At 42.0% G+C, this 23,629-nt stretch overlaps 1 protein-coding gene across 4 annotated transcripts; it reads left to right on the forward strand.

The window, feature by feature from the left end:
- The first annotated feature begins 468 nt into the window (after positions 1 to 468).
- Positions 469 to 20,066, forward strand: phf1 (PHD finger protein 1). Of its 4 annotated transcripts, XM_041942589.1 has the most exons (16): positions 1,117 to 1,210; positions 1,924 to 2,042; positions 2,660 to 2,738; positions 2,853 to 2,934; positions 3,614 to 3,700; positions 4,615 to 4,709; positions 5,235 to 5,383; positions 5,919 to 6,014; positions 7,974 to 8,042; positions 8,368 to 8,491; positions 10,363 to 10,430; positions 11,013 to 11,150; positions 12,603 to 12,681; positions 14,135 to 14,250; positions 15,161 to 15,247; positions 16,647 to 20,066. In XM_041942589.1, exons 3-16 carry the CDS (start codon positions 2,661 to 2,663, stop codon positions 17,059 to 17,061), a joined length of 1,683 nt encoding a protein of 560 aa, XP_041798523.1. In that variant the 5' UTR covers positions 1,117 to 1,210; positions 1,924 to 2,042; position 2,660; the 3' UTR covers positions 17,062 to 20,066. The 4 variants fall into 4 exon arrangements, with proteins under 4 accessions (XP_041798525.1, XP_041798523.1, XP_041798521.1 ...); XM_041942591.1 differs by lacking the exons at positions 1,117 to 1,210; positions 1,924 to 2,042 and adding an exon at positions 469 to 583; XM_041942587.1 differs by lacking the exon at positions 1,924 to 2,042 and having other exon boundaries at positions 1,129 to 1,210.
- The last annotated feature ends 3,563 nt before the right edge of the window (positions 20,067 to 23,629 follow it).

The raw sequence follows: 23,629 nt of genomic DNA on the forward strand, positions 1-23,629 counted from the left end.
ACACGAAGTGGGAAATAAAATAACCAGAAACAGCACAAAGACACGATACACGGTGAAATATTGATATGATGTATCATCATTTCCAGGTTCTGGTCATTCTGGCTTGACATTTTCTGCTGGGACCCTCTAAAGACTCGCACTGCCTCCTCACACTGCACGAGCTGTGAGAAGTTCAACCAAAGTGTGATGTTCTGTTTCCTTTCATTTGAATTGTTTTAGAGTCCTGTGAAGGAAGCAACTCTGCAAGCAAATTATATCACACAACATCAGTCAGAACGGACCGACGGGCCGTGAACATCTCTCGGACTGACTGGCTGATTGCAGTGCAGCTGTAGACCTTGTATTTGCTCTCCACCTAGTGGCGACACTTGGAAATCGGCACTTTAACACTTTTTAATCTGCCAGGGGCCATTTTGAACCGCACGGCGGTGTTACCACACGGTTGGCTGGTGTGAGTAATGTGTAAGACACGGGCTAAATAAACACGAAAAGACACAAACACGGAGAAATAAACAAATAACACCTTGAACTGGATGCGCGTGCCTGCAGCCAAAACGCGTAATTCTCCCAAATCAACTTAACTGTGAGTATGATCTACTGGACCTGACGCTTAATTAAGCTTTGCTAGAATTTCATCCTGTGCGTGCGTGTGTGTGTGTGTGTGTGTGTGTGTGTGTGAGAGTGTGAGTGTGAGGCAGTTTTGGCCGGATGTTTCTCTTTGTTTTGAAGCCATAAATGAGTTTTCTGTCATTTGCATAGTCAACAATGCGAATTTTTGGTTTGCGAGGCAGAAAAAGAAACAGCCTGTTTGTGCCAAACATCTCACGTGTATAACCCGACTCTGTGTAATCAGAGTCAGACTTGTTCTGTGCGAACAATATTTTCCATCACGCGTCAACTTGCGTCCCGGATGTGTCTCGTGAGAGGAGATGACCCTCTGGATGTCACATCTGTCCTGCAGATGTGCTGTTTGACCACTTTGGAGTTGACTTCCAGTATTGTCAGTGACGAGTAGCCGTGCTGGAGAGGTTGTTCCAAAGAAATCTTTTTATTATTATTATTATTTTTAAGAAAGAATAAGATTTTATGTTCATCACACCTGCCAGTGTGCAGTGATGCTGACGTGTTTTTCAGAACAGATGGACCAATCACCTCTTTTTTATATCAGGGAGAGCAAACGCATCAGCTGAATCCTGTTAATGAGCCGGAGGTAAATAATCAGCACTGATAAGTCGGAGTGTTCGGCGTTGCTCGCTCGGGCGTCTCAGTTTGAAAACTTTCCTCCACGGGCTTGCTGAACTTGGCTGGTCCCTCTTGTTTGAGACCAATTAATGAGGCGGCTAAACTCATTAATTGGCCACTTAATTGGCCCCTGTCGCTGCGCGCGCTGCTTCCGCTGGCTTTTAGCGCACCGCCACCCCTCCCTCCCTCCTGCTGCCAGACATCACAATCCCACCTTGTCACAACGATTTAGGGTCAGTCCCTCAGACGGGAAGGTGCTCTCGCCGTGGACCCCCCCGCCACCTCTGGATCCCCCTCTATCAGTATCTCCCTCCCACTCTATCTCGGTGTTTTATGTCTGCGTCACAACAAGTCGGTGGAGAGCGAGAGGCAGGGATGATGGCGTCTCTGGCGGCTTGATTCCGGTGCTGCTCTGACAAACCCGCCTTAATAGCATCAATAGGTGGTGGCAGAGAAGGAGGGGGGGAGATTGGAGAGCAAAAGCGACGGGGACATGACGAAACGGCACAGCGGAGGACGGACAAACTAGGCTGAGAGACGGACGGACAGTTTAGTCGCCTTTCCCCCCTCCTCCTCCTCCTCCTCCCCCCTTCCTCCTCGCTGACGGCTTGACTGACACACACAGGCGCTTGGCACAGACAGGACATACATGCACATCATCCACTTTTTGCAAACACGCAGGCTGCGCATCCGAGCGGGCAGTAATTGGGCAGCGGAGATCCACAGCAGATGAGGGCATTTCATGTCCAGCCTGCCCAGGAATCACTGTGACCCCGACGGAAAGGAGTTCGACTTGACAGGTACCCTTCACCGGGCAGCCTCACTGTCCAATTTGCCTGATTTCCCTTTGATTCACGGAAGGCTACGCACACTGTTATGCATCCTGCGTCTGTCTTGACTTGAGTGCATGCACTGGAACAAATGCTCAGCGTGCAGAGATAATGCCTGCACAGTCGTTTCATGCATCTATTCAAGTTTTTAAGATGTTGGGAGAAGAAGAAGAAGAAGAAAACGGCAAAGTGCCAGGCAGATGCTTCAAGTAGCTGCACGCTGATGTTTTGCTCATTCAGTCAAACTGTATTGCAGCAGTCATCATGCAGTGTTTTTGTGTGTGTGTGTGTTTCATGTGTGCAGTAATCATTTGTCTTGCTCTCTGGTTGTGTACTCACTCTCATCTTTCACTGTGGTGGATACAGGCTGTCGCTATGCTCTGGTCTAAAAGGAGGAGGGTTTTCGGGGGGGTTGGGATTTTAACCCCTTTGCACCGAAGCCCGCCTGTCTGAGAGCCAGCTGAAACGCCGGGGCCGTAAACCCCTCTGTCAGCAATGGCAGCAGAGTATTCAGCGAATAAATCGGATTTCCATTTCACATGAGCCCTGCTCTCTCTTCTCTCTCCCCTCTCTGTCTCTCTCCTCAGGATGGGGGGAGTAAGTGAAGGAGATGATGTGTTGGCTCGATGGAGTGATGGACTACTGTACCTCGGCAATGTGAAAAGAGTAAGTGTGTGTGTGTGTGTGTGTGCGCGCGTGCGTGTGTGTGTTCGCCCGGATTTCAAAAGACTTCCATTTAGTTTTGTCAGTCATTCTGCTCACCTGCTATCTCCCTCTCAGGTAGATGGAGTCAAGCAATGTTGTTTGGTGAGATTCGAGGACAACTCGGAGTTCTGGGTACTGAGGAAGGACATCCACTCCTGTAAGAAAAACTCTTTTTTTTTTTCTCTCCACTCACATAGAGGAGTAAATAGCTTCCTGTTGGGAGCACTTTGTGTTTCTCAGGTTTAAAAATGCTCCTAGTTTGCGTTTTTTGAATGCACATGTGCTCAGCTGAACTCAAACTAAAAGGTGTTTGTTTCCGCGCTGAAACTTTGCCTGAGGAGTTGAAGGAACACTTTTCTGATTCTTTCCCCTCGCGAGCTTAAAACTTTTTTTTTTTTTTGGTACCTTTTTCTCTCAGGATCTCTGAATTGTCGTCCAAGAAAAGTGTGGAGAGGAAATTACAGTCACGTTCAAGGTTGTGATGCTGAGTGCTCGGAGTATTCTGATCGGGGCGCGTTGGGATGTAATTGGCGTATCACAGTCTGTTTATGAATTTATTAGATTAATGGCTCCTCAGAGAAATGGCGCCCCCACTCCACCTAACATCAAGCGAAAGGGGAAGTTGGACGCTTGTTAGGACCAGGCTGAATATCCGCCCGTCAAATGAAGTGAAATCTAAAAGGGTGCAGGAGACACTGAAATCAATGAGGTGGCAAGGATGTGAATCAATATACATAAATTAATGCTGTTGACTGCTCTCTCTCTCTCTGTCTTCCTCTTTCACGTTTACTTCCTCCCCTCCCCTGCCTCTTTCTGTCTTTCTCCGTTTGCCTCAGTCGCTGCTGGAGTGGAAGAAGTTTGCTGTATTTGTGACGCTCCACCTCTTAAAGAACCCCTCATAAATTGTCTTAAATGTCGCCACGGTAAGGAAGCACGCCTGATCATACGCTGTCAAGCGGCGTTTCTCCACCAGTTCTTGCACTGACCTTGAAGATTTGACACAGTATGGTAAATAACCGTGTTGCTCTTAAAAAGAAAAAACAACAGAAAACCATATATCATAAATGATAGATACGAGTTGTTGCAGCTGCTTCTTGACTGGAATGAAAATGAGATACCTGTAGACATGAAATTTCATTCACAGGCCTAAATGCCACAAAATGTCTTTACTTGGGCTAATTTAAAGATCGCCTCTGGACTTATTTTAAGAAAATACTCTGCATTGAATAATAATTTGTGTGTGATTTGATTTTTCCACAAAAAAGTTTAATTAAGAATCCTTAAAATCACATCCCTCCTTGACAAATCCATCTATGAATATGCAAATATTTATCTGTTTGAAAAGCTTTAGCCATTGGCTACAAGTGCACTCTGAGTGTTTGTGCACTGACACGTGAAACAGGCTCTGAATGTGCACACCTTAAAACTCACATTTCAAGCGAGCACACAGACGGATGTGAAAACAACCTTCTGGTGTCGAACGCTGCACATACAACATTAAACTTTAAAATTCTTATGATGAAATAAAATACACTGACGTGCAAGTGGGAGGAAGTTTCGCAAACACCGGGATGCACAAGCAGGAAAGGGAGATATTTGACCGCCACGTCTTCCTCGCGGCTCAGTTGGACAAACGCGGGTTGTTGAGCGTTTTGAGGAAAAAGCAGACAAACATGCTTCTTGCTCCCTAGGTGCAAAGAGTGTAGTGAAATGTTTTGCATGCTGCCGAAACAAACCGGCAGAGCACTAAACACGTAGCTGCTCTGCCATTATTGTCACTCCACCTGTCTGTCTTGTAAACACGAATTAAACGCTCTGCCTCCTCCTCCCATTACAGGTTATCATCCAGAGTGCCACACGCCAACCATCGAACCGGAAGCTGACAGCGATTCGTGGATATGTCGGCAATGTGTCTTTGCAGTCTCAACCAAGGTCAGGCTGCTAATCTCTCTGTCTCACACTCCGGGGGAAAAAACATTCAGTGTGTAATATGGGCGAAATCCAGTCAAATATATCAGGCTGTGCTGCCACGATACTGTTGTGTGCAGCAGAAAATGGGTTTATTCGAGGCAAAAGCCTGTTAATTCCCACAGTATTGAACTCAATATTAGATGTTCTACATTGTGTCCGAGAAATCATGAAGAATCAATAGTTATGAAGCTGAAAAATTACACTGAAGTTGAGAGAAGTACATTTAAAGTCAATCAATCACATGTGCTCCAGTTCTGTAGATATGAGATGAGAAAGCACCCGGTTAATTGTCAATCGGTCAATGTCCGTATCTCATTGTCCAGACTTCCGCTGCTTTGGACACTATCTCTCACAGCTGACCTACAATAAAATGAGACGAATTGCTTTCTCCCCATCGAGTGCGATCTGTCTCCCTCGCTGTTCTGACATGACGGTGATTCGAGGGGTCATCGACCAATCAGTTCTGTCTTAAAATTGTGTTTTCAGAGAGGCGGCGCCCTCAAACGGGGACGCTTCGCCCGACTCATGCAATTTATGAAACTCCGGCTCCCCTACCAGCTGTCGTCTTTAGACTGGGACCCGCAGCATCTGACCAATCAGCAACAGTGTTACTGCTACTGTGCCGGACCTGGAGAGTGAGTGACACTGCAGAGGCCAGTTTAAGTTTGAACGCACAGTTCACGTATGCTCTGTAACATTAGGCATCTTCTCTGAAAGCCCGATCTCATCCAAGTCAAAGTCATCTTGTGGATTATTTCCAAACTGCATGCAGCGTATCAGACACGTGTCAAACAGTATCAGCAGTTTGAGTTTGTTTTGACTTTCTTGGAATGATGTATGAGTGATGTTTGCTGCATTAATTCAGATACTGTCGGGTAAAAAAAAAAAAAAAAAGGTACACCAAACTATCCTTTTAGTGGATTTGCTGTGTTTTAACCCCACCCACCTGGCACACAAAGCAGCATAAAACAAACCCCCAGCTGCCATTTCTTTATGAGCAGTGGGACCCGGTGGGAGTTAACGCCTGAAGACACATTTCAGCTCAGCCAGTGTGACCTGGCAGCTGCAGTCATCAGCCTTCGGTCTTCTCTCAATTATGCATAGAACAACAGACTTGACAGTCTCATTCATGAGTTTAAAGTCTCCTGATGTGCTCATGTTGGTCTGCAGGTGGAACCTGAAGATGCTGCAGTGTGGAAGCTGTGGTCAGTGGTTCCACGAGGCCTGCACACAGTGTCTAACCAAGCCATTGCTGTATGGAGACAGGTGCGTGACTGAGCTTCTCTGCAGAAACCTCTGGATTCTCTATATCAGAGTTATAATTTTGTCATTATAGTAGATATAAAGGAATTTTTTTGGTTGCCTGTTCCATATGTGCACCAAAACTGAAGCAGATTTCAATATTTAAGAGTAAAAATGAAAAAAAAAAAAGTTTGGCACTGATCTCTCACATTCGCTCATTTAAGAACAAGGATAGGTGAACCAGTGGAGTACACTACAAAAGATGATGTTAACAGTAAAGTAAATTAAACATAAGATTCCAGTACATTGAACCTGAAGGCATTATGAATTATCCCTTTAAACAAGAATTCAGTGAAAAAGACATAAAAATGCAGCCTGTAAAACTGTTTTTAGTGCACTTTCCGTTTGTCAATACATATGCACATACTGATGTATTTTGGCTAAGTCAATATTAGCTGGTCATATTATGATACAGCAGTCACTATCTAATATTTGAGACATGTGACGTCTCTGTTGACCTGGTTTACACTGATCAGTTTGTTTTTATTGGTTTATATTTACCACACGTTGTTTACTACTTAGATACAATATTCAGGTCAGAGAGCAGAAACCTGCCTCTGCTAACTGAGTCACATACACTCTGATTGCAAACTGCAAATAATCTGTTGCCAAGTTATTTGATTAAGTTGTAACATTGTTTAGTCTATAATATGTCAGATCAGAGGTAACGTCTCCGCATTGCTGGTTTTGTCCAACCAACATTCATAAGATATTCAGTTTACAGTCATACAAAACAGGAAAAAGCAGCACAGTTAAGAAGCTGCAACCAGTGAATTTTTTGGCTTTTTGACTTGATGAAAAACAAACTATTAATCGATCATCAAAATTGTCAGTTTGCGGAGAGATTAATCAACTCAGCGGCAGATTCCAGTCTGATGAAGATAATCAGATGAAGACGTCTACATGACAGCTTCACTTGTCGGAGAATTACCTTAATTAGCTTAAGACTAAATCACCAGCGCGCATGTTAATGTACTCACTGGCTTGTGTCACAAGGACAAGAGCTCCTCGCACACTCAGAGCAAAGGGACAGTGACAGACAGCAGAGCAGACGTACGCATCACCTCCCCGCCACGATGTCGGGAGGATATGCAAGCTGCTGATCGCAGCACAGTTTCGTGGGCTGCATCTCATGCGTGTAATAAAATGTATTCATCCATTAAGTTATTATTGTCATTAACCATCTGTGTTAGCCGACTGAGTTCTACACCCACCCTGATGTGGTGTTATTGCCGAACCTGTCTGAGGGTGGAAGAAAAGGAGGGATTAGATTTAGATTGACAGTCGGGGGAGAGTGAGGCCGGATTGGTACAACATCTGCTGAGCAGGTGATGGAGGAAGAGTGAAGACCGAGTTCACAGTTGGAATAGTAAGCATGTGCTGCCGTCATACTGTGTCTGCTCTTCATCTTTCCCGGTGACCTTCAGAGAACACGTGCATATAGAAGGACAGATGCACATAATGTTGCTGTGGCATGAGCTGAGTTTCAGGGTCACCCACAGCAGAATGCTATAGCGAAACAGATACACCTGTCTCTTTATTTTCAGTTCTGGCTGATTTATATGATAAAATGTCTGGAGAAGAGAGACTGCGAGGAAAGTCAAGGGGGGAAAAAAATCACAGTGTATATGATTAACTTAGACCAAATGATAAGAAATGTGCAAGGTGGAAAATATGCTCGTTCTGGACAAAAATAGTTTTCACAGAGTTAATATGCTTTAAAAGAAGACAGCGATTCACAGATTGTGCAAGTGAGGATAAAAACAAAGGGCTGTATCTGACAGACAAAAGACAGTTTTTTGAAACTAAATGACAAACGAATTCATCAAGGAGATTTTTTTTTTTTTTTTTAGGATGAATGATATTTCAGAGTCACATGAAGCCTGTCTGATTTTTTGTTTTTTTTTCCATCTGTCTTTTCAGGTTTTATCAGTTCCAGTGTTCAGTGTGTACAAAGGGACCAGAGACCATCCAAAGACTACCCATGACCTGGTGATGTTAACAGTACAACCTTTATGTTTGCGCCTGAAGTCAATGCATTTTTACACAGTGGTTATGTGAATGTGATAGAAAACACATCATCAGTAAAGGCTAAGTTCTCGTGTTTCTTCTTTAATCACATTTAAAATAACTTTTTAGTGAAGAAAACATAATTGTGTCAGTCAATGTCACTTCACAGAACAACAGATCAGATCAAACTAGGCTCACAAATGTTGGAAAATATTTTAATTATGTAAAATTATTCTGAAATTTGTTGCCTAGTTTTTAAATCTGTTTCTTATTGTCTAATTCCCACTATTTTTTATTTGAAATGCAGGGTCGATTTGGCTCACTTAGTGCTGTACCATCTCTCGCTGTGCTGCAAGAGGAAATACTTTGATTTTGACCATGAAATCCTGTCCTTCACCAATGAGAATTGGGAGTCGTTGCTGCTAGGCGCGGTATTGATATTTCCTCGTTTAAACACCATGATGAAATGATGTGAAATGCTGCCAGCCCTTTTGCATTTGAGACTTAAAGCCCATTAACCACCATTAAAGTTAAAATTAATGTTAAAAAAAAGAGTATGACCTCTACGTAAGCTTTAAGGGGAACTCCAATAAATTAAAGAGTTGTGACATTGCATGTTTTTATGATCTAGGACAGAGGGTTTTTTTTGCTGACGGACCCCTGCGGCCCTATCATTCATCCAATTTTTAAAAAATTAGCACTATTAGCCTACTGAGGGTATTGTACAAGTGGATATTGCTACAATAGTTTTTCATACAGTTGATTAAGTTGGTTTAGTTTGCATTTTTACAACTACCACTTGAGTGGCAGATGCTGAACAATTCAAGTGTTTGTCCATTATTTTTTAGCTATTTTATCAATTCATTTTGTTGCTAACGTTTAGCTAACAATTCAACTTTTATCCATTACTTTTAGATAACTATTTAACCCCTTTATCCAATACACCGAGCTTACAGTTCAGCTCTGTATCCAATAAATTAAGCTAACTCATTTAACCAATACTTTTAGGGAACTACAGTTATTCAACTGTTGTCCAGTACTTTTAAAGATATCAGCTTATCATGCAATGCTGTTAGCTAGCTGACGGTTTCTACTATTTATATCAAATACTTTAACTACTTCAGCCAAGTACCCAATACCATACTACAGTATGTCAACCTTTTGTCCAATAGTTTTAGTCAACTTTTTCAACTCATTATCCATCACTTTTAGATAACTATTTAAACTGTTTATCCAATGTATTGAGCTAGCAACTTTAAGCTAGCTATTTCAAATGTTTATTCAATACTTTCAGTTAACTGCAGTATAGCAACCGTTTCTCCAATACTTTTAGCTAACTACAGTATGTCAGTCTTTTGTCCAATAGTTTTAGTTAACTATTTCAACTTATTATCCATCACTTTTAGATAACTATTTAAACTGTTTATCCAATTTATTGAGTTAACAACTTTAAGCTAGCTATTTCAAATGTTTTTCAGTACTTTTAGCTAGCTGTAGTATATCAACCATTTAATACTGTTAGTTAACGGTTTCAACTGTTTATGCAACACTTTAAGCCAGATAGCTTTTTCAACTCTTTATGAATTACTTTTAGCCAATGTTTCAGCTATTTAGCCATTCCTTTGAGCAAACTGTTTCTCTTCTCTGCTTGCCTGCTAACTAGCTAGGTTTAATCCACACAGTCATAAAACAGACCAAGGTTGGTGGGAGGTGGTTTAAATTGACTAAAAATCTTTGTTAAATGTTCAGATACTGTGTGTGTAAATATATATATTTTTATTCCATATTAGCTGAGCTACCCCACAGTCTTTCCGTGTACCCTGGCGATTGCTGAAGTACCCCCTTAGGTACCCCTGGTTAGGGATAAGTGATCTGGGACACTCTGACCAGCATTTATAAACATGAAGGAGTCTTGACAAATCCTCATACTAGAGTGCTAAGGCTCAACATTGTGATACCATCTGTTTTAAAGTCTGAAGTTGCTCCCCAGAGAATAAACAGGAAGATAAAAGTAGAGGTGACACCAGGGGGGATTTTCTGAGCATTTCCTGTACATCTATCTGGGGTTTTGAGTTCTCCTTTAAGCTGTTTTTAAAAGACATTTAAAATGTATTGTTTGTCCTGTCATCACATGACAGCAGGGCTTTGCAGCCACGTAGCTGCAACAAGTCGCTTTCCGCATTAACGCTATTGCTGTCAGCGACTGTAAAGGAAAATTATTGTATGCATTAAAGGCTTTCTGTCCGATGGCCGTCCACTGTGTAAACACAGCTTTGATTTTTCATTCCTGTCTGTCCTCTAGCTCTCTGACACGCCAAGGCAAGACCGCTGTCACAATCTCCTCAACGCTCTGAACTCCCACAAGGACAGGTAAGTCAACGCACATGATGAGAAGAATAAACACCGGCCACACATGACTGGGTTGATGAGTAGCCCTTCATGAATAGCGGGGTCTTCTTAGTGTTCTGCAGTTCGTAACGTCGGACATGCTGGCTGAAATGAGCGAGGTGATTCGTGTGGCTTTGAATAAAGAGGGAGCAGAATGGAACTACCAATTAGAGCAAATGAAATTTACCACTTCATGCTGCTTATTTTGTCTTGTCAGGAGAGAACACAAGGTGTTGTTATAAATCACAATAACCAGTCTAGAAGTCGAATCGCTTTTAGTGTTTTTCATTGACATTACCAAAAAAGAAAAACCTTGCAGACACAAAACTGCACATTTCTCCAGGCAGTCTCCTCTAATTATGTATACTTAATTACACAGTCACTAGCTTTGAAATGTTCCCGAGTCTACTTTTTCATCAGGAGAATAAGTACATTTTGTACACAATGTTAAATTCATTATTAGCATCAAAGAGAACTAATAAAAAACACACACATGTAAGGTGATGATACATTTTAAGAGCCAAAACCAGACTGTACAAGCTGCTTCTTTGATGTTGCCCCCAGGTTTGTCTCTGGGAAGGAGATCAAGAAGAAGAAGTGTCTTTTTGGACTTCAGGTTCGAGCCCCTCCCCCTCTGACGTCCGATTCGTCGCCCCTCATCACCGACCCACCGACCAACATCACGCACCGGAGAAGGTCAGAGTAAGGACAGAGTTTCTCTTTTCAGCTCTTATCTCGGCAGGAGCTCTGGCACTCCCACCGGGCATATAGTCATTACGCATGAACAATTAACTTTAGGAATCAAAGGACTGCAATTTTCATATGCCGGCAAAAGTATCAGTGTCTTAATAATCTCCTAAAAGAGCATAAAACCCTTCTGTGTGCTTACGTTTGTGCATCCGAAAGTGTGAGTGTGCATGTGTCCTGTTGTCCGCAGATGTCATAGTCACGCTTTCATTTTAAATACTTTTTAGCATTTAGCTGCTGCTTATTCAGACTGACTTGCAATGAAATAATTAGCAGTGGTGCAGTCATGAAGGGAAATGTGATCGAGGGTGGGGGCTTCTTTTTTTTCCTGTCATTGAAAAGTTTGCTTACAAGGAAACAGTATGTGTATCTTCAGTAATTTATCTGCTCCCTTTGCTCTAAATATCTACAAGCTGCAAGTTTCCAGCAGCCAACAAGAAACACTGATCTTATTGGCTGGAATCACTTTAGCCTTCACCCTTGTTTCTGACAGAATTGTAAAATGTTCAGTTTGAGCGGAGTGAAGTCTGTTTGCTTCTTCCCAAATGGACAGTGTTCAGACGGCAACACGTATTAGTTTATCCCGCTCCAGAGATCTAAATTTATACTTTCTCAGCTTAACTGGTAGCAAGCAGTAAAGAATACAAGAGTCAAAGTCACGCTGCTGACACAAAACATACATTTCTGCACTCATGGATTGTTCCCAATGTGGTACTTAAAGTCATTATGGCAGAAGAGGTTTTTGCCCTGTCAGCAGCTGATGCTGCAGATGGGGATGTTGGTCATCGGTTGATCAGTTTGTCAATCCTACACAGAATAAGATACCTGACCATACCAGAGTTAACTGAGAACATTATTGCTCTCCAGAAGCTTAACACGTCAGACACCACCTTAATCTTTTACATCACCCACAGGTTAGCATCACCCCTTGGACAATACAAACATTTAAATGTCTGCTACCTGTACGGCAGTACGAGCATGTTGCTCATTCCACTCTGCATTATCGAATTTTGGGTTGTAATGCACAGTTCAGCCTCTAGGGGCCACTTTGGGGTGTTTTGACCTCCAGCCTTGCTTTTATGAACAAAACTGGAGACTAGCTGCAGGAGACAAATTCAGTTTCGTGCAGAAGAAGAAGAACATAGTGAATGAGGGGTATTGTGGGAAAATAAGACATCTTCTTTTCTTGTTTTACAACCTTCCCGTAGATGATGATTCCACTCATATTTATGTAAAATTTGTTGCTAATAAAATACATGAAATCATTCAGTATATCATCTCACTACTCTCATCCTGCTGTCTTTTACACCTCTCTGTAGGCCTTTATGGAGACACACTAATAAACTAAACACAGCACATTGACTGTATGCTTGTCTATTAATTTATGTGTGTTTTTGTGCACTTCAGCCCGTTGTCACTTCCCTGCCAGAGGAGAGTGGGGGGAGCAGAGTCGCGTAAATCAAAGCGTCGCATCATGGAGACACAGGTCAGTGCCTCTGTCTCCGGCTCAGGGCGAGGAGGGAGGTCTGGCCACAAAACCTCTCTGATTATTTTTTTTTCCTTTTTCTTTCTTTTTTTATGCAGCCAGGTAAACAGCTCTCTGCGATCCAAATAACCTGTCAGTCAGACGCCGTGATGAAGGTTCATTTCGCAGTCTAGATCAGTCTGCGTGTCTTTTAACAGCCAGTGCAGCTCAGTGCTTCAGTATTTTTCTTCTCCCTCTTGCTGTATGTTTAATGCCTGCTGATGCTTTAAAGCCTATGGTTCAGGTAAAAGGTAGCGCGTGAGGGATGAAGTGTCGCGTGTTTGGCTCGGTTGAAATTTATAATTCAAATGCAAACTTGGCTGCACAAAAACCCGCTCGTGTATTTCATCAACATCTGCAGTTCAGCGCCGCATTTATCATGATCATCAAACCCAATTCCCAGCGGATCACACTGAAACAGGCAGCATCACATGTGGCAGTTACTATTTTTACACTGCATTCTTAACCGAGAATGCTCATTGTACTGTGTCCTCCTACACAATACTCTGATCTGGGTATGTGCACATACAGTAATCCTGGAACAATACGCTTCACAGAGCGCTCGTTTTCACTCTGGCACATCCAGGCCCCATTGTGCCCCTCTGATTGATGCTAATCTCCGGCCGTCTTGGAGGAGCAGGTTCGTTGTAGTGGAGAAAGTGAGATGGGGAGGAATGCTGATATGCATAGCCTGGGATCACTTCCAAGTGCACTTTGCAGTCGATTACAGTTTGGCCAGGTGGCACTGGCACCTTGACAGTGCAGCATTGACAGAGCACATCCATTTAAAGGCACAGCCGTCGACTAAGGCCGCTGAATGATAATCTCCCATCCTAATAGTAATGCTGGAGAGGGGAATGATAATGGGCCAAGTGTGGCGCCATATGTCACAGTCCAGCGATGAGACATGCAGAAACCTTTAGGTGGCGTCCCCCCCGATGATGTTTCCAGTGATTAATTGGTATGGTGATGCTCTGATGTTTTTACTTTTCATGGGTCCTGAGTGTATGTGTGTGTGTGTGTGTGTCAGGAGAGCTGCCTCACTAACCAGCCAGCTCCATGGAGGTGATACATCTAAGCGGGACATCCTACGGCTATCTCTGATGAGCCTTGATGATGTGACTCACATCCATTAATGCTAGTGGTCTGGGTTTATACACATATCTGCCCTCAGGCAAAGCAGGAACATGGAATTCAAGCCTTTACGTGTTTTTGAGAATGCAAAATATATGCAAAATGTTTTCACTCTGATTTTCAGCATGCAAGCCTTTAAACAGACGTGTTCACCGCAAACCTGAACGTTCCATGTGCAGACTTCATGCACGCCTGAGCACGGAGGTATCACAGCCGGGTGGACTCCTGTGATCATGTTGGCATCCAGACAAGCTGATCTGTGTGTGTCTCCTGTGCCCAGGCTTGTCCACCCCCAGTTGCTGCCAACCCCATTGAGCTACTGCCATGTTGCCATGGCTACATGGGAGGGGCCAGCCTTTACAACTCCAGGAAGTCAGAGGAGGAGCTCGGTTTGAGGTAAGGGGTGTTGTACCAGTCTGGTGTCTGTATTGATACATTATTGATGGGTATGCGATGAATGAAGTGGTCAGGCCATCTATATTACAAGCAGGCGTTGTGCTTTCTACCAACTGTTGTATTTTGTCCCTAAATTTTGTGCCTGACTCTTCTGACCTTTCTGCCACAACGGATCAACACACACAAAATTCTATGCGACGATATACAAAATATTACAGGAATGACATCAGGAGAGCTTGTTATGCTTCTGATAATAATAATAATAGTTGATTGTGTAATGTGACAGAAAAAGCCACCTGTAGGCGAGGATGCTGCAGCCTCCTCAGCACCTCTTCTTCCCACAGCTACCATGAACAACCCTGATTCCAAAAATCCTTGGGACACTGTATAAAACCTAAATAAGACTGCATGCCTGAGCCTTTCGAGGATGCCCCTTTCATACCCAATCGACCTGTTTACCTGTGGAATGATCCAAACAGGTGTTTTTGGAGTGTTCCACATCTTTCCCAGTCTTTTGTTGCTCCTGTCCCAATTTTTTTGAAATGTGTTGGTGCACAAAACTCATTATATAAATCTATATATAAATATTGCGACAGAAACGTTCGACAGCAGAGACTGTTTCAAAAGTCGTTTTTTAATCATGTGACCACAACAATCACAACTATTTTTGCCTACATAGCATTAGGGTGACGGCAGAAGTCTTAGCAGACTCAAAACAGAAATCTGCATGGGCAGATACTGCAAGGCATACGCTGGTAATGTGCTGTTTTTATGTGTTGAGGAGAACTTAACCTTTAAACGATCAGAGCCTTTTCTACTGTTTTGAAACACAGCTGGTTGAAAATATTTTCTTTTGCCTTGAAGTTGTAAAGCAGTCGTTGTCTTCAACCTTGGTGTGTCCCGTCCACAGCTCTCCACCCAAGCGGATGTATGCCCTGTACCACACCACGTACAACGGAAACACTGCACTCTCCAGGAGTCTCCATCACTACAACAGGTTTCACTCATCTATCATAACTTATCAGATCTCCGCACTTCTTTACAGCACAAAGTGACCCTTCAGTTACGTTTGAGCGTTTAATTTTGGCAGTTAAAGACTTACTTCAGTTGTTATGTTTTCTTCTACATTAGCTTAAGTATCCTTGGTTGTAAAAATGGTCATTTTGGAGAAGCATTAAACACATTAGAGTATAAAGCACATTTGTGAGAACTAAATCACTTATCAGCATTACAGTCGTTGCTACATATCAGCATTTGTCAAGCTGCTGCATGCAGTATACTCTGTATGCTTGTTCCTACTTGATATCACTGTATGCAATCAAAATATGTAATCAGAGGATGATTTCTGATGATTTTTGTCAGTCAAATGCTGATCAACTGTCATGCTGCTGATTAGCATTCAGGAATATAACTCACCTTTATAGCAGCTTTTGTAATTGGGATTGATGAATTTAATTTGAACCTGCAATTTTAACTTGGACTTTTTGGCCTCTAGGGGGCAGCGTTGACACTACATTGACACGTTATCTCCATAGACTGTATAGAACATTGAGGTTCTCCTGGCTAATCCAAAAATGGGCAAAGAGGTGGAGCATAGGTGGAGCTGAGGTGGGCTGAATGAAGCCTGGTTGCTGGAACCTAGCAGCTAGCTGTCACTCAAAGACGCCCTGCCCATAATTATGCATAACTTTAATCCTTAATATAATCTAAATGAGTAAGTTATTTTCACCCCCGTACAGTTGTCACGAACGGCAAAATTAGCTTTGTTTATTGTTTATTTCTGTTACAAAGTTGGGCATTTTAACATGGAGGTCTATGGGGATTGACTCGCTTTTTGAGTGGGTCTCAAGTGACCATGTAGAGAGTTGGCATTGGCGTCATTTTTCAGCGGGAGGTTGCCGCTTGGTTATCTCCTCATAAAGTTGATTTAGGGAAGGCATTAGCTTGTGTACACATCGTCTGTCGTCACATTTCTGGCCACCTGAGAAATGCAAGTCCACTATCGCTCTCCATTTAGCTCCGTCTTGGTCCAGCTCTTTAGGGAAGTATTCTGGCTCTTTTGCTGAAAATGCTCCACTATGATCACCAGCTAGCGCCACCTGCTGCTTGGTGCTGGGCAGGAAGTGCTTTTAGAGCTTTGACCTTCAGGAAACCAGACTGATGATCGCGGTGAGAGCGAACCAAAATAGTAAAGTTGACTCATAGTCATTTGATCCATTGTTTTTTTGTATAAAAATATTGATTCGAGCAGCTTTAAGTCAATTTTCCAAATGTGGTTTATAAAGTTTCCTTCATGTTGATAGTAAGTAGAAATGAAATGATGGTAATTCAGTGTGTTTCTTCATGAATAAAGTCTGTTGGAAAGAGGCGTGCTTGACTCCTGTCTCTTCTTCTAGTGCGGAGGACACCTGCAGATTACCACCACCTTGCTTCCCATACCCCCTCAACTCCAATGGCAGCCATCACCACCACCACCTCCATCAGCACCATCACAACCACCAACACAACCACCAACACAACCACGCACAACACCAGCCGGGGCAGAAGCAGCTGGAGCCCCTCATCCTCCGCGATATGCCCCCTTACCAGGCTGGCATGGGCGGAGGGGGCGGCACAGGTGGTGGAGGCGGCGGAGGAGGAGGAGGAGGCGGCAGCGGTGGCGGAGGAGGCGGCGTGGTCAGCGGAGGTGGGGACGGGACAGTGGCCAGGAGCTGGGGAGGAGGGGAGGCAGTGAGGATCTTGGCGAGACGCGTCACGCCGGACGGGAAGGTGCAGTACCTGGTGGAGTGGGAAAACGTGAGTTTGTACTGACACAACGAGAGAAAGACGCCATGACTGTTTGCAGTTGCCACAGGAATACTGCGTGTGTAATATGTGGCAGTTTTCAAAGTAAAACAAAACAAAAAAACAGAAAGAAAGAAAATTCCTACACGGTGCAAATCCAGGTTGCTCTCATAGTACCACCACTATCCGACGTCATTATAGCTCACTACTCGTTAATAAATGTCCCTCTTTGCTAGTGTTTCTCTGATATTTGTACTGTTAACTTTGGAATATGCCTTTGCATTTATCATGTTTTACAGTGATGAGCGAAGATATTAAAACCTCCGGATGATTTGTAAATCTTTGGGCCACACTGGCAAGAACACGTCTTAAATTGTACTCATATCTTGACATACAGGGCTGTAAATAAGCGGCAGCTGTCGGACAAGAAGTTACGAAAGATTACTGTTTTTTTCAGCGCTCAAGTACAAAATAAGTGAGTTAAAACTTTAAGTGTTGTTTAACCTGTAACTTGGTACATTTTTTACATTTTGTTATCTTGAAATCAAACTTTATTTTCCATAAATCAAACCTCAAACTTCCACTACTTGTCTTCTGACAGCACGCTGCTAATTTAAAGGAACAGTTCAACATTTTTGGGAAACACTGCTTCGATTCGAACCTTGATGCCTCTCTCATATCTAAATGGTAAATATGAAGTCAAGATTTATCATTGAGACTGAAAGCTAGCCTGTCCTCGTCCAAATCTTTAAAAAAAATCTGCCTTCCAGCACCTCTGAAGCTCGCGAGTTATCCGTGGTTGGTTTGGTGGCTATATGCTGGACAAGGCAACAGGAAGTCACTGTTTATGCTAAGCTAGGCTAACCATCTCCTGAATCCATGAAAGTGGTATCGACCCTCTTGCACAACTCTCTGCAAGAAAGCAAATATGCATGTTTCCCTAAATGTTCAAACGTAATATAAAACAAAGAAAAATCGTCTTGAGATGAAGTATGTGTGCGTACTGTTTAAAAAAAAGGGCGAAGTCTCTTTGAAATGAAGAAAGTAACAACACAATGCGGCTTGTAGCACAAAGATTTGGAGGCCAAGTGGTCAGGGCTAAATACGAGCTACGTTTTGTTTTTCATCTACTATATTTTGCATTGAATTATAATTATTTAAATGCTGCTGAAACGTTATTTGTGGCCTGGATGTCAAAAATTGTTCAAATTGTTCAGCCCCCGATTATCTATCATCTAACCTGATTCAAATCACCAAAGCGCTCAGCGATTCATTGTTAGTTTAAATAAAGGTTTAAAATGTACCTCACTCCTCCTTTTTTAAGGTAATACGACAACTTTTATTTCAAAGAAGTAGCTTTTCCCAGCATTTGCTGTGGACAGTCGAGGGATGATCAAGCTAAACAGCCAGTAGCCAAACCCCACACTTCTATCAGCCTTCACTTTTATAATTGCTCATTCATCAACGGACGGTTTAATGTTCACGTGGAGTTCAGCGAGAAAATGAGGCCAGAAATTGACAGTGATGAATGATACGTCGTCAGCGAGAGGCGTGATGACAGCTGGGCGGTGGCTACGGGCTGCTCACCAAAAAGCAGTAACCTTTCATCGGCGGTGAAGAGACGGAGCGGTGCGGCCAGTCTCGTGCGGCGTTTCTGGCCACGTAGATGGTATTTTAACGCCTTGCTTAAGGGCACTTTGACGGTCGTGGCTGAGGGATTCCACCCGGCGTCTGCCAGCCTTTCATCTGCTCCATAAACAACAGATTCTCTGGAGGTTTTCATAGTTTTGCTCATCGCGGTATGTTAATAAGAGATTGTATACATGTTATTACGAGGTTACTTATTTGTTATGTTAGATTTTGTCATAATTTACATTTAGAGTACTGTATGTATTAGAAATAGGAGCCACGAGAGGGCTTTTGTTTTATAGATAGAATTATATATTCACAATATATTGCTATGATGAAATAACTTTAATTTATTTTTTTGACGTGGTTGCATAGTGCCTATATGGGTTGTGTACCTGCCGATTGGTCCGCTGGCCTGAGCCGACCAATCAGACAACAGAGGATGGCTCTTTATCGAGTTGACAGATACAACTACGTGGGTAAACAAGGACCAGTTCTAGTGTTGAGTAGAGTTTTTCTGATCAGAACAGACTGTGACGTTATTGTACATTCCAAACAAACAACAAAAAAGACGCATATGTTATTGAAATGTCTGCTCGAAGTCACCGGGACGGAGATTATTTTGAAAGGAAGCGTGTTTCTTTTCTTTTTTTGATGAGTGTTAAATGCCATAAAGATCAGCGAAGGGTCCGGCCCCTCCGCTGCTGTTGTTCAGTTTCATGTTGTGGGGAGTTCAGCCCTTACTTTCAAAGTAACAGTACAGGTAAAGAAGACACTGAGGTGCAACATGGCATTAAGGATTCATAAGTCAGGGCCCGACCGATGGCATCCTTTCCTCTCAGACGTGTTTATAGACTCAAGTGAGGTGCTGAAGTTGGATCTTATCTTTGTGCAAACAGGTTACACAAATCTAGACTACTGTGGTGCAAGTTTCAGAGTTTATATTTTATACAGATGTTTATTTCAGCAATCTGTTACGATAAAACTTACACAACATATACATTCATCAGTGCAGGAAAGACTGTGCTACAGGTTTAGTTGGAAAAGCAAAAGACGAATACAGCATTTATACTGTTCTAATCACAGATGCAGATTTCATTTAAGTACCGACCTCTCTGTTGAAGCATCTCCTCCACCTTTGCATCCATTTCAGGCCAGTGAAATGACATTGCATTGCAATCCTCATCCTCCTCAGTGACTATTTGACTGTAGTTTATTAGGAAGGGGTGTGTTGAACCTTTCTAGGCGATGGTGATGAATGTATTTGTGTGTTTTCTATGGTATGTCTATACCCGTCAAGTGCTTGTTATAGGTTGTACTCTAGGTGGAACTCAAGCAGATTAGTTTAAAACAAAAAAGGAGGAAATAAAGACATCAACATTGAGGACCATCATTTATTTTGGGAGAGGTAGACTTCTTTTTTTTTTTTTTTGGTTTGTAGTCAAGTCCAAGCTCAGTTTGATGTATTTTTGGAGAAATTACGTTTGTACATGTATACTCTGCGTTGACACCTAATATGTAACATGAATAATAAAAAAAAAATTCACCTCGTACAATGTGTTGTTTTTTTTTAATCTATCAGGACATTAATTCAATAGTCTTTTTTTCAGTGTCTGTCTCTCTTGTCTATTTTACAATTTAAAATATGTTGGAATTCACCTTATTGTGTCTTAAAAGTAAGCGATTAGCTCTTCCAAAACACCAAAACAACTAAGAGGGAGGCCGTGCAGCACTGTCAAGATGCTGCTGATGTGTGATTAAGCGCTGCATGTTGAGCTTTGCACATGTTTGTAGTCTGAATGTGACTCAGAGTCGGGGAACAAACACACAGTAGCTCGCAAATAGTTCAACTGAGTGAAGCAGGACTAAATAAACAGCTTTGGTCGATGCGCTTAGAGGCCAAATAGAACAACTTGAGGCATTAGCATGGAAGTTCATTCTTGACAAAATAGTCTCAACTCAAGGTCCACTTACTAGCTTTTTCTGAGACTTTAACCACATCTTCCTGGTCTTCATCAGGGAACGGAACTGACTCCACTGGTGATGACACCTGAGCCAGTTTCATTCGCTGAATAAGGCCGCGAGATGCAATCAAAGTTCAGAAAAAAGCTTTTAAGTATAGCTTGAGTTTAGTTTATTTTTGTGACGGTTAGTGCTGAGAGAGACCCAGGAGCGGAAGCGGAGAGGGTTAACAAAGGTTTTATTTACAACAACAAAAACAGAAGAAGTCGCTGGCAGCGTGAGGTCCAAAAAACATAAACTAAGAGAGGTCCAGAGAGTGCTGGGCTGAGTGGGCATGGGAGGCACTGAAACAAAAAGGAGAGGAGACAAACAATTAGTCCAGGTGAACAATATCCAGAAAACACGAATGTACGTTACCACTAGAGATACGAGGCCACTGGTACCACGGTACAAAGAAGTATACTCTGGCGTCGAGGAGCGTCTCCGCAGAGAATAAATAGGCGTCTTGATTTCAGGAAGTGGATTCAGGTGCGCCCAATCACTCCTCGACGCAGCGGGGGGGAAGGGAGCCTCAGGAAAACAAAACATAAGGTTAGCGCCAACACAAAAGAACACAGGAACAGGACAGTGGACCTTCAAAATAAATGCACCGGGAATACCAACCGCCACAATTTTGTCTCAAAGCTTTTCACTCACAACGTTTTTTCACCTGTTGGGAGGAAATTTGCAACATCCTTCTCTTTTAGTCTGAACAGATGGATGCTTTCATCAAAGAGAATATCATGCATGTGAGTGAATTTAAGAGAATAATCAAGAGTCTAAGATTAAACCTATAGGAACACCTGAAAAAATCTGTATTTCAAGTGGACACAGCAGAAAGTTTTATTCAGAACTTCATTCAAATATTAATTAATTCTAGCTGTGCCAGTCTATGTAATTTTCTGTACAGTCAGACAGTATGTTGTGGTCAGTGTCCCCAGAACTTGATGAATATTGACTTATTACCTTTCGTAAAAGCAAAGATATGGCTGATATACATCAAACTATGAAGAGCCAATGTGAGCATTAAGACACATTTATCAAGAAACTCCTTACAGAAAGGTGCAACTCCCAAGTGATGAGAAATGATGATTAATGACATGTACTGTTTGCTCAGAGTGATATCCAATCAGGATCATTTTTTATTCTTTTAATGATAACAACAAACTTTACATGAAAAAATACCATAAAAACAGGGATAGAAAATTAATGTGAAATACGAAAGATGGATAAAAACAGGGATATAATGCTATAATTAGCATAAAATAAGATGGACAGTAAAACCCACTTCATAATAACAGTATAAATAAAGTAAATTATAAGGTTGGAACTAGAATACAGAGAATGCACAAGATGGAAAATAAAGCCCACTGAACAATAATGAAGTTAAAAATGGCACAAAATCAATAAAATAGAGCATTTAAAAAGAAAAAAAATACCTATATTTTCAACAATATGTTCTGCAAAAATAGATGGGATTTTAACAGAAATTAATTTTATTTTATGTGAAATCCTGAACGTCTCCGGGAGCAATTCACATGTAAGATTGACAACAACCTGTAAATATATTTCATAGTATATAAATTGGGATGAAATAGTAGGCAGTTGACTAAAATGGAAATCAGATAACGTATTATTCATCACGAGTCATATTTTGTACAATAACTGTAAAATGTGGTTAAAGTGAAGGGATTTCACTTTTATCTTTAACTTATATATTATTATTAACCTTGAAGAGCTCCAAAACATGACTTAAAAATACCATTTTCATAAGCTAATCATGTTCATTTGTAGAACATATTTATATATAGTTCAGCAGCATTGAAAATTGGGTGAGCGTTTCACCATTAAGGCAAAAGTAGACTGAGTTATCTTTTCTTCTGTCATTGTAGGTGCTAATCAAACAGGCTTGGTGAGGATCCCTGTGAATTAGTCTGATGGGGATGATAAATTGTGTTCCAGCCAAATGTGTCCTGTAGGAAAGATTAACTACTTTTTTTGGCAGAAAATTTACTCGTGCTGCCAACATGAAAGATGGATGTTTATTTTGTGTTTGTGCCAGTTACAATGAGTTTTCAAGATGAATGGAAATTCTGAATAATGACTCCAAGATTAATTCCACATCTCTGTCAGAGTGTCCTGTGACGTGATGTTTTATTTCCAAGAAGCAGACCTACTAACAACAACAACCTCAGCATCTATTTTCTAATAATTTTAATGAAACATGTATTAATCTGCTTTGCAACTGTTGAATCCATATGTGTTGTAAGCATCGCTAGGTAAAGATTTTAGCATTTTTGTGAATAACTTGAGGAACACTTGCATGCCATGCTTGCCTGTTGCTTGTCTGCTGTGAGTCTGAGGAAGGTCACCTCTTTGGCTCTGTGGCTGTTGTCTAAAGATGTGTCAATAAACATTTTTCACAAAAGACACTTTGACATTTCAGTAGAAAAACACAGGTGTAAATGAGAAAACTAATGAGGGATCCACTGAGCATCCTGGCTCACCGTCATACTTGCACACTTTAATAATACAGAGCCGCTGTTAATGTTATTGTCATTAGCAGCACCTGTGCTTTTCCTACTATGACCGCTGTGAAAAAGACCAAATACTGCACAGGTGTGTTCCATTAAGAATCTAACTGAAACAAAGTACGCATGGTAAACTGGTCAACTTTATACATTTTATCACTGCGTTTTGAATGGAGCAGGGCCCTCTCTGTCCTCTTATTTATGAAGTGATGATATCCCCATGAGAAGATGGATTAGCTGGATAGTTTACATATAAGTGTGTGTGTGTGTGTGTGTGTACATGGATTTTTGAAATCCAGGCCCCAACTGCACTTGCAGCTACTGGTATTGACCACAAGGTGGCGGCCACATCTCAACGTTCAAACCAAAGGCAGGCGCTGTACTGTGCTGCCTTCAGTGTTCCTCTGTGAAATAGGGCAGTGGCAAGACTCAGG

The sequence above is a fragment of the Chelmon rostratus genome, chromosome 8 (genome assembly GCF_017976325.1).
Source record: "Chelmon rostratus isolate fCheRos1 chromosome 8, fCheRos1.pri, whole genome shotgun sequence".
NCBI lineage: Eukaryota > Metazoa > Chordata > Actinopteri > Chaetodontiformes > Chaetodontidae > Chelmon > Chelmon rostratus.

Bases quoted from the DNA above. Each gene is read 5' to 3' on its own strand.
- phf1 (XM_041942587.1), top strand. The intron at 10,431-11,012 runs GTAAGTCAACGC...TGTTGCCCCCAG, and splicing joins CTGAACTCCCACAAGGACAG to GTTTGTCTCTGGGAAGGAGA. The intron at 11,151-12,602 runs GTAAGGACAGAG...TGTGCACTTCAG, and splicing joins ACGCACCGGAGAAGGTCAGA to CCCGTTGTCACTTCCCTGCC.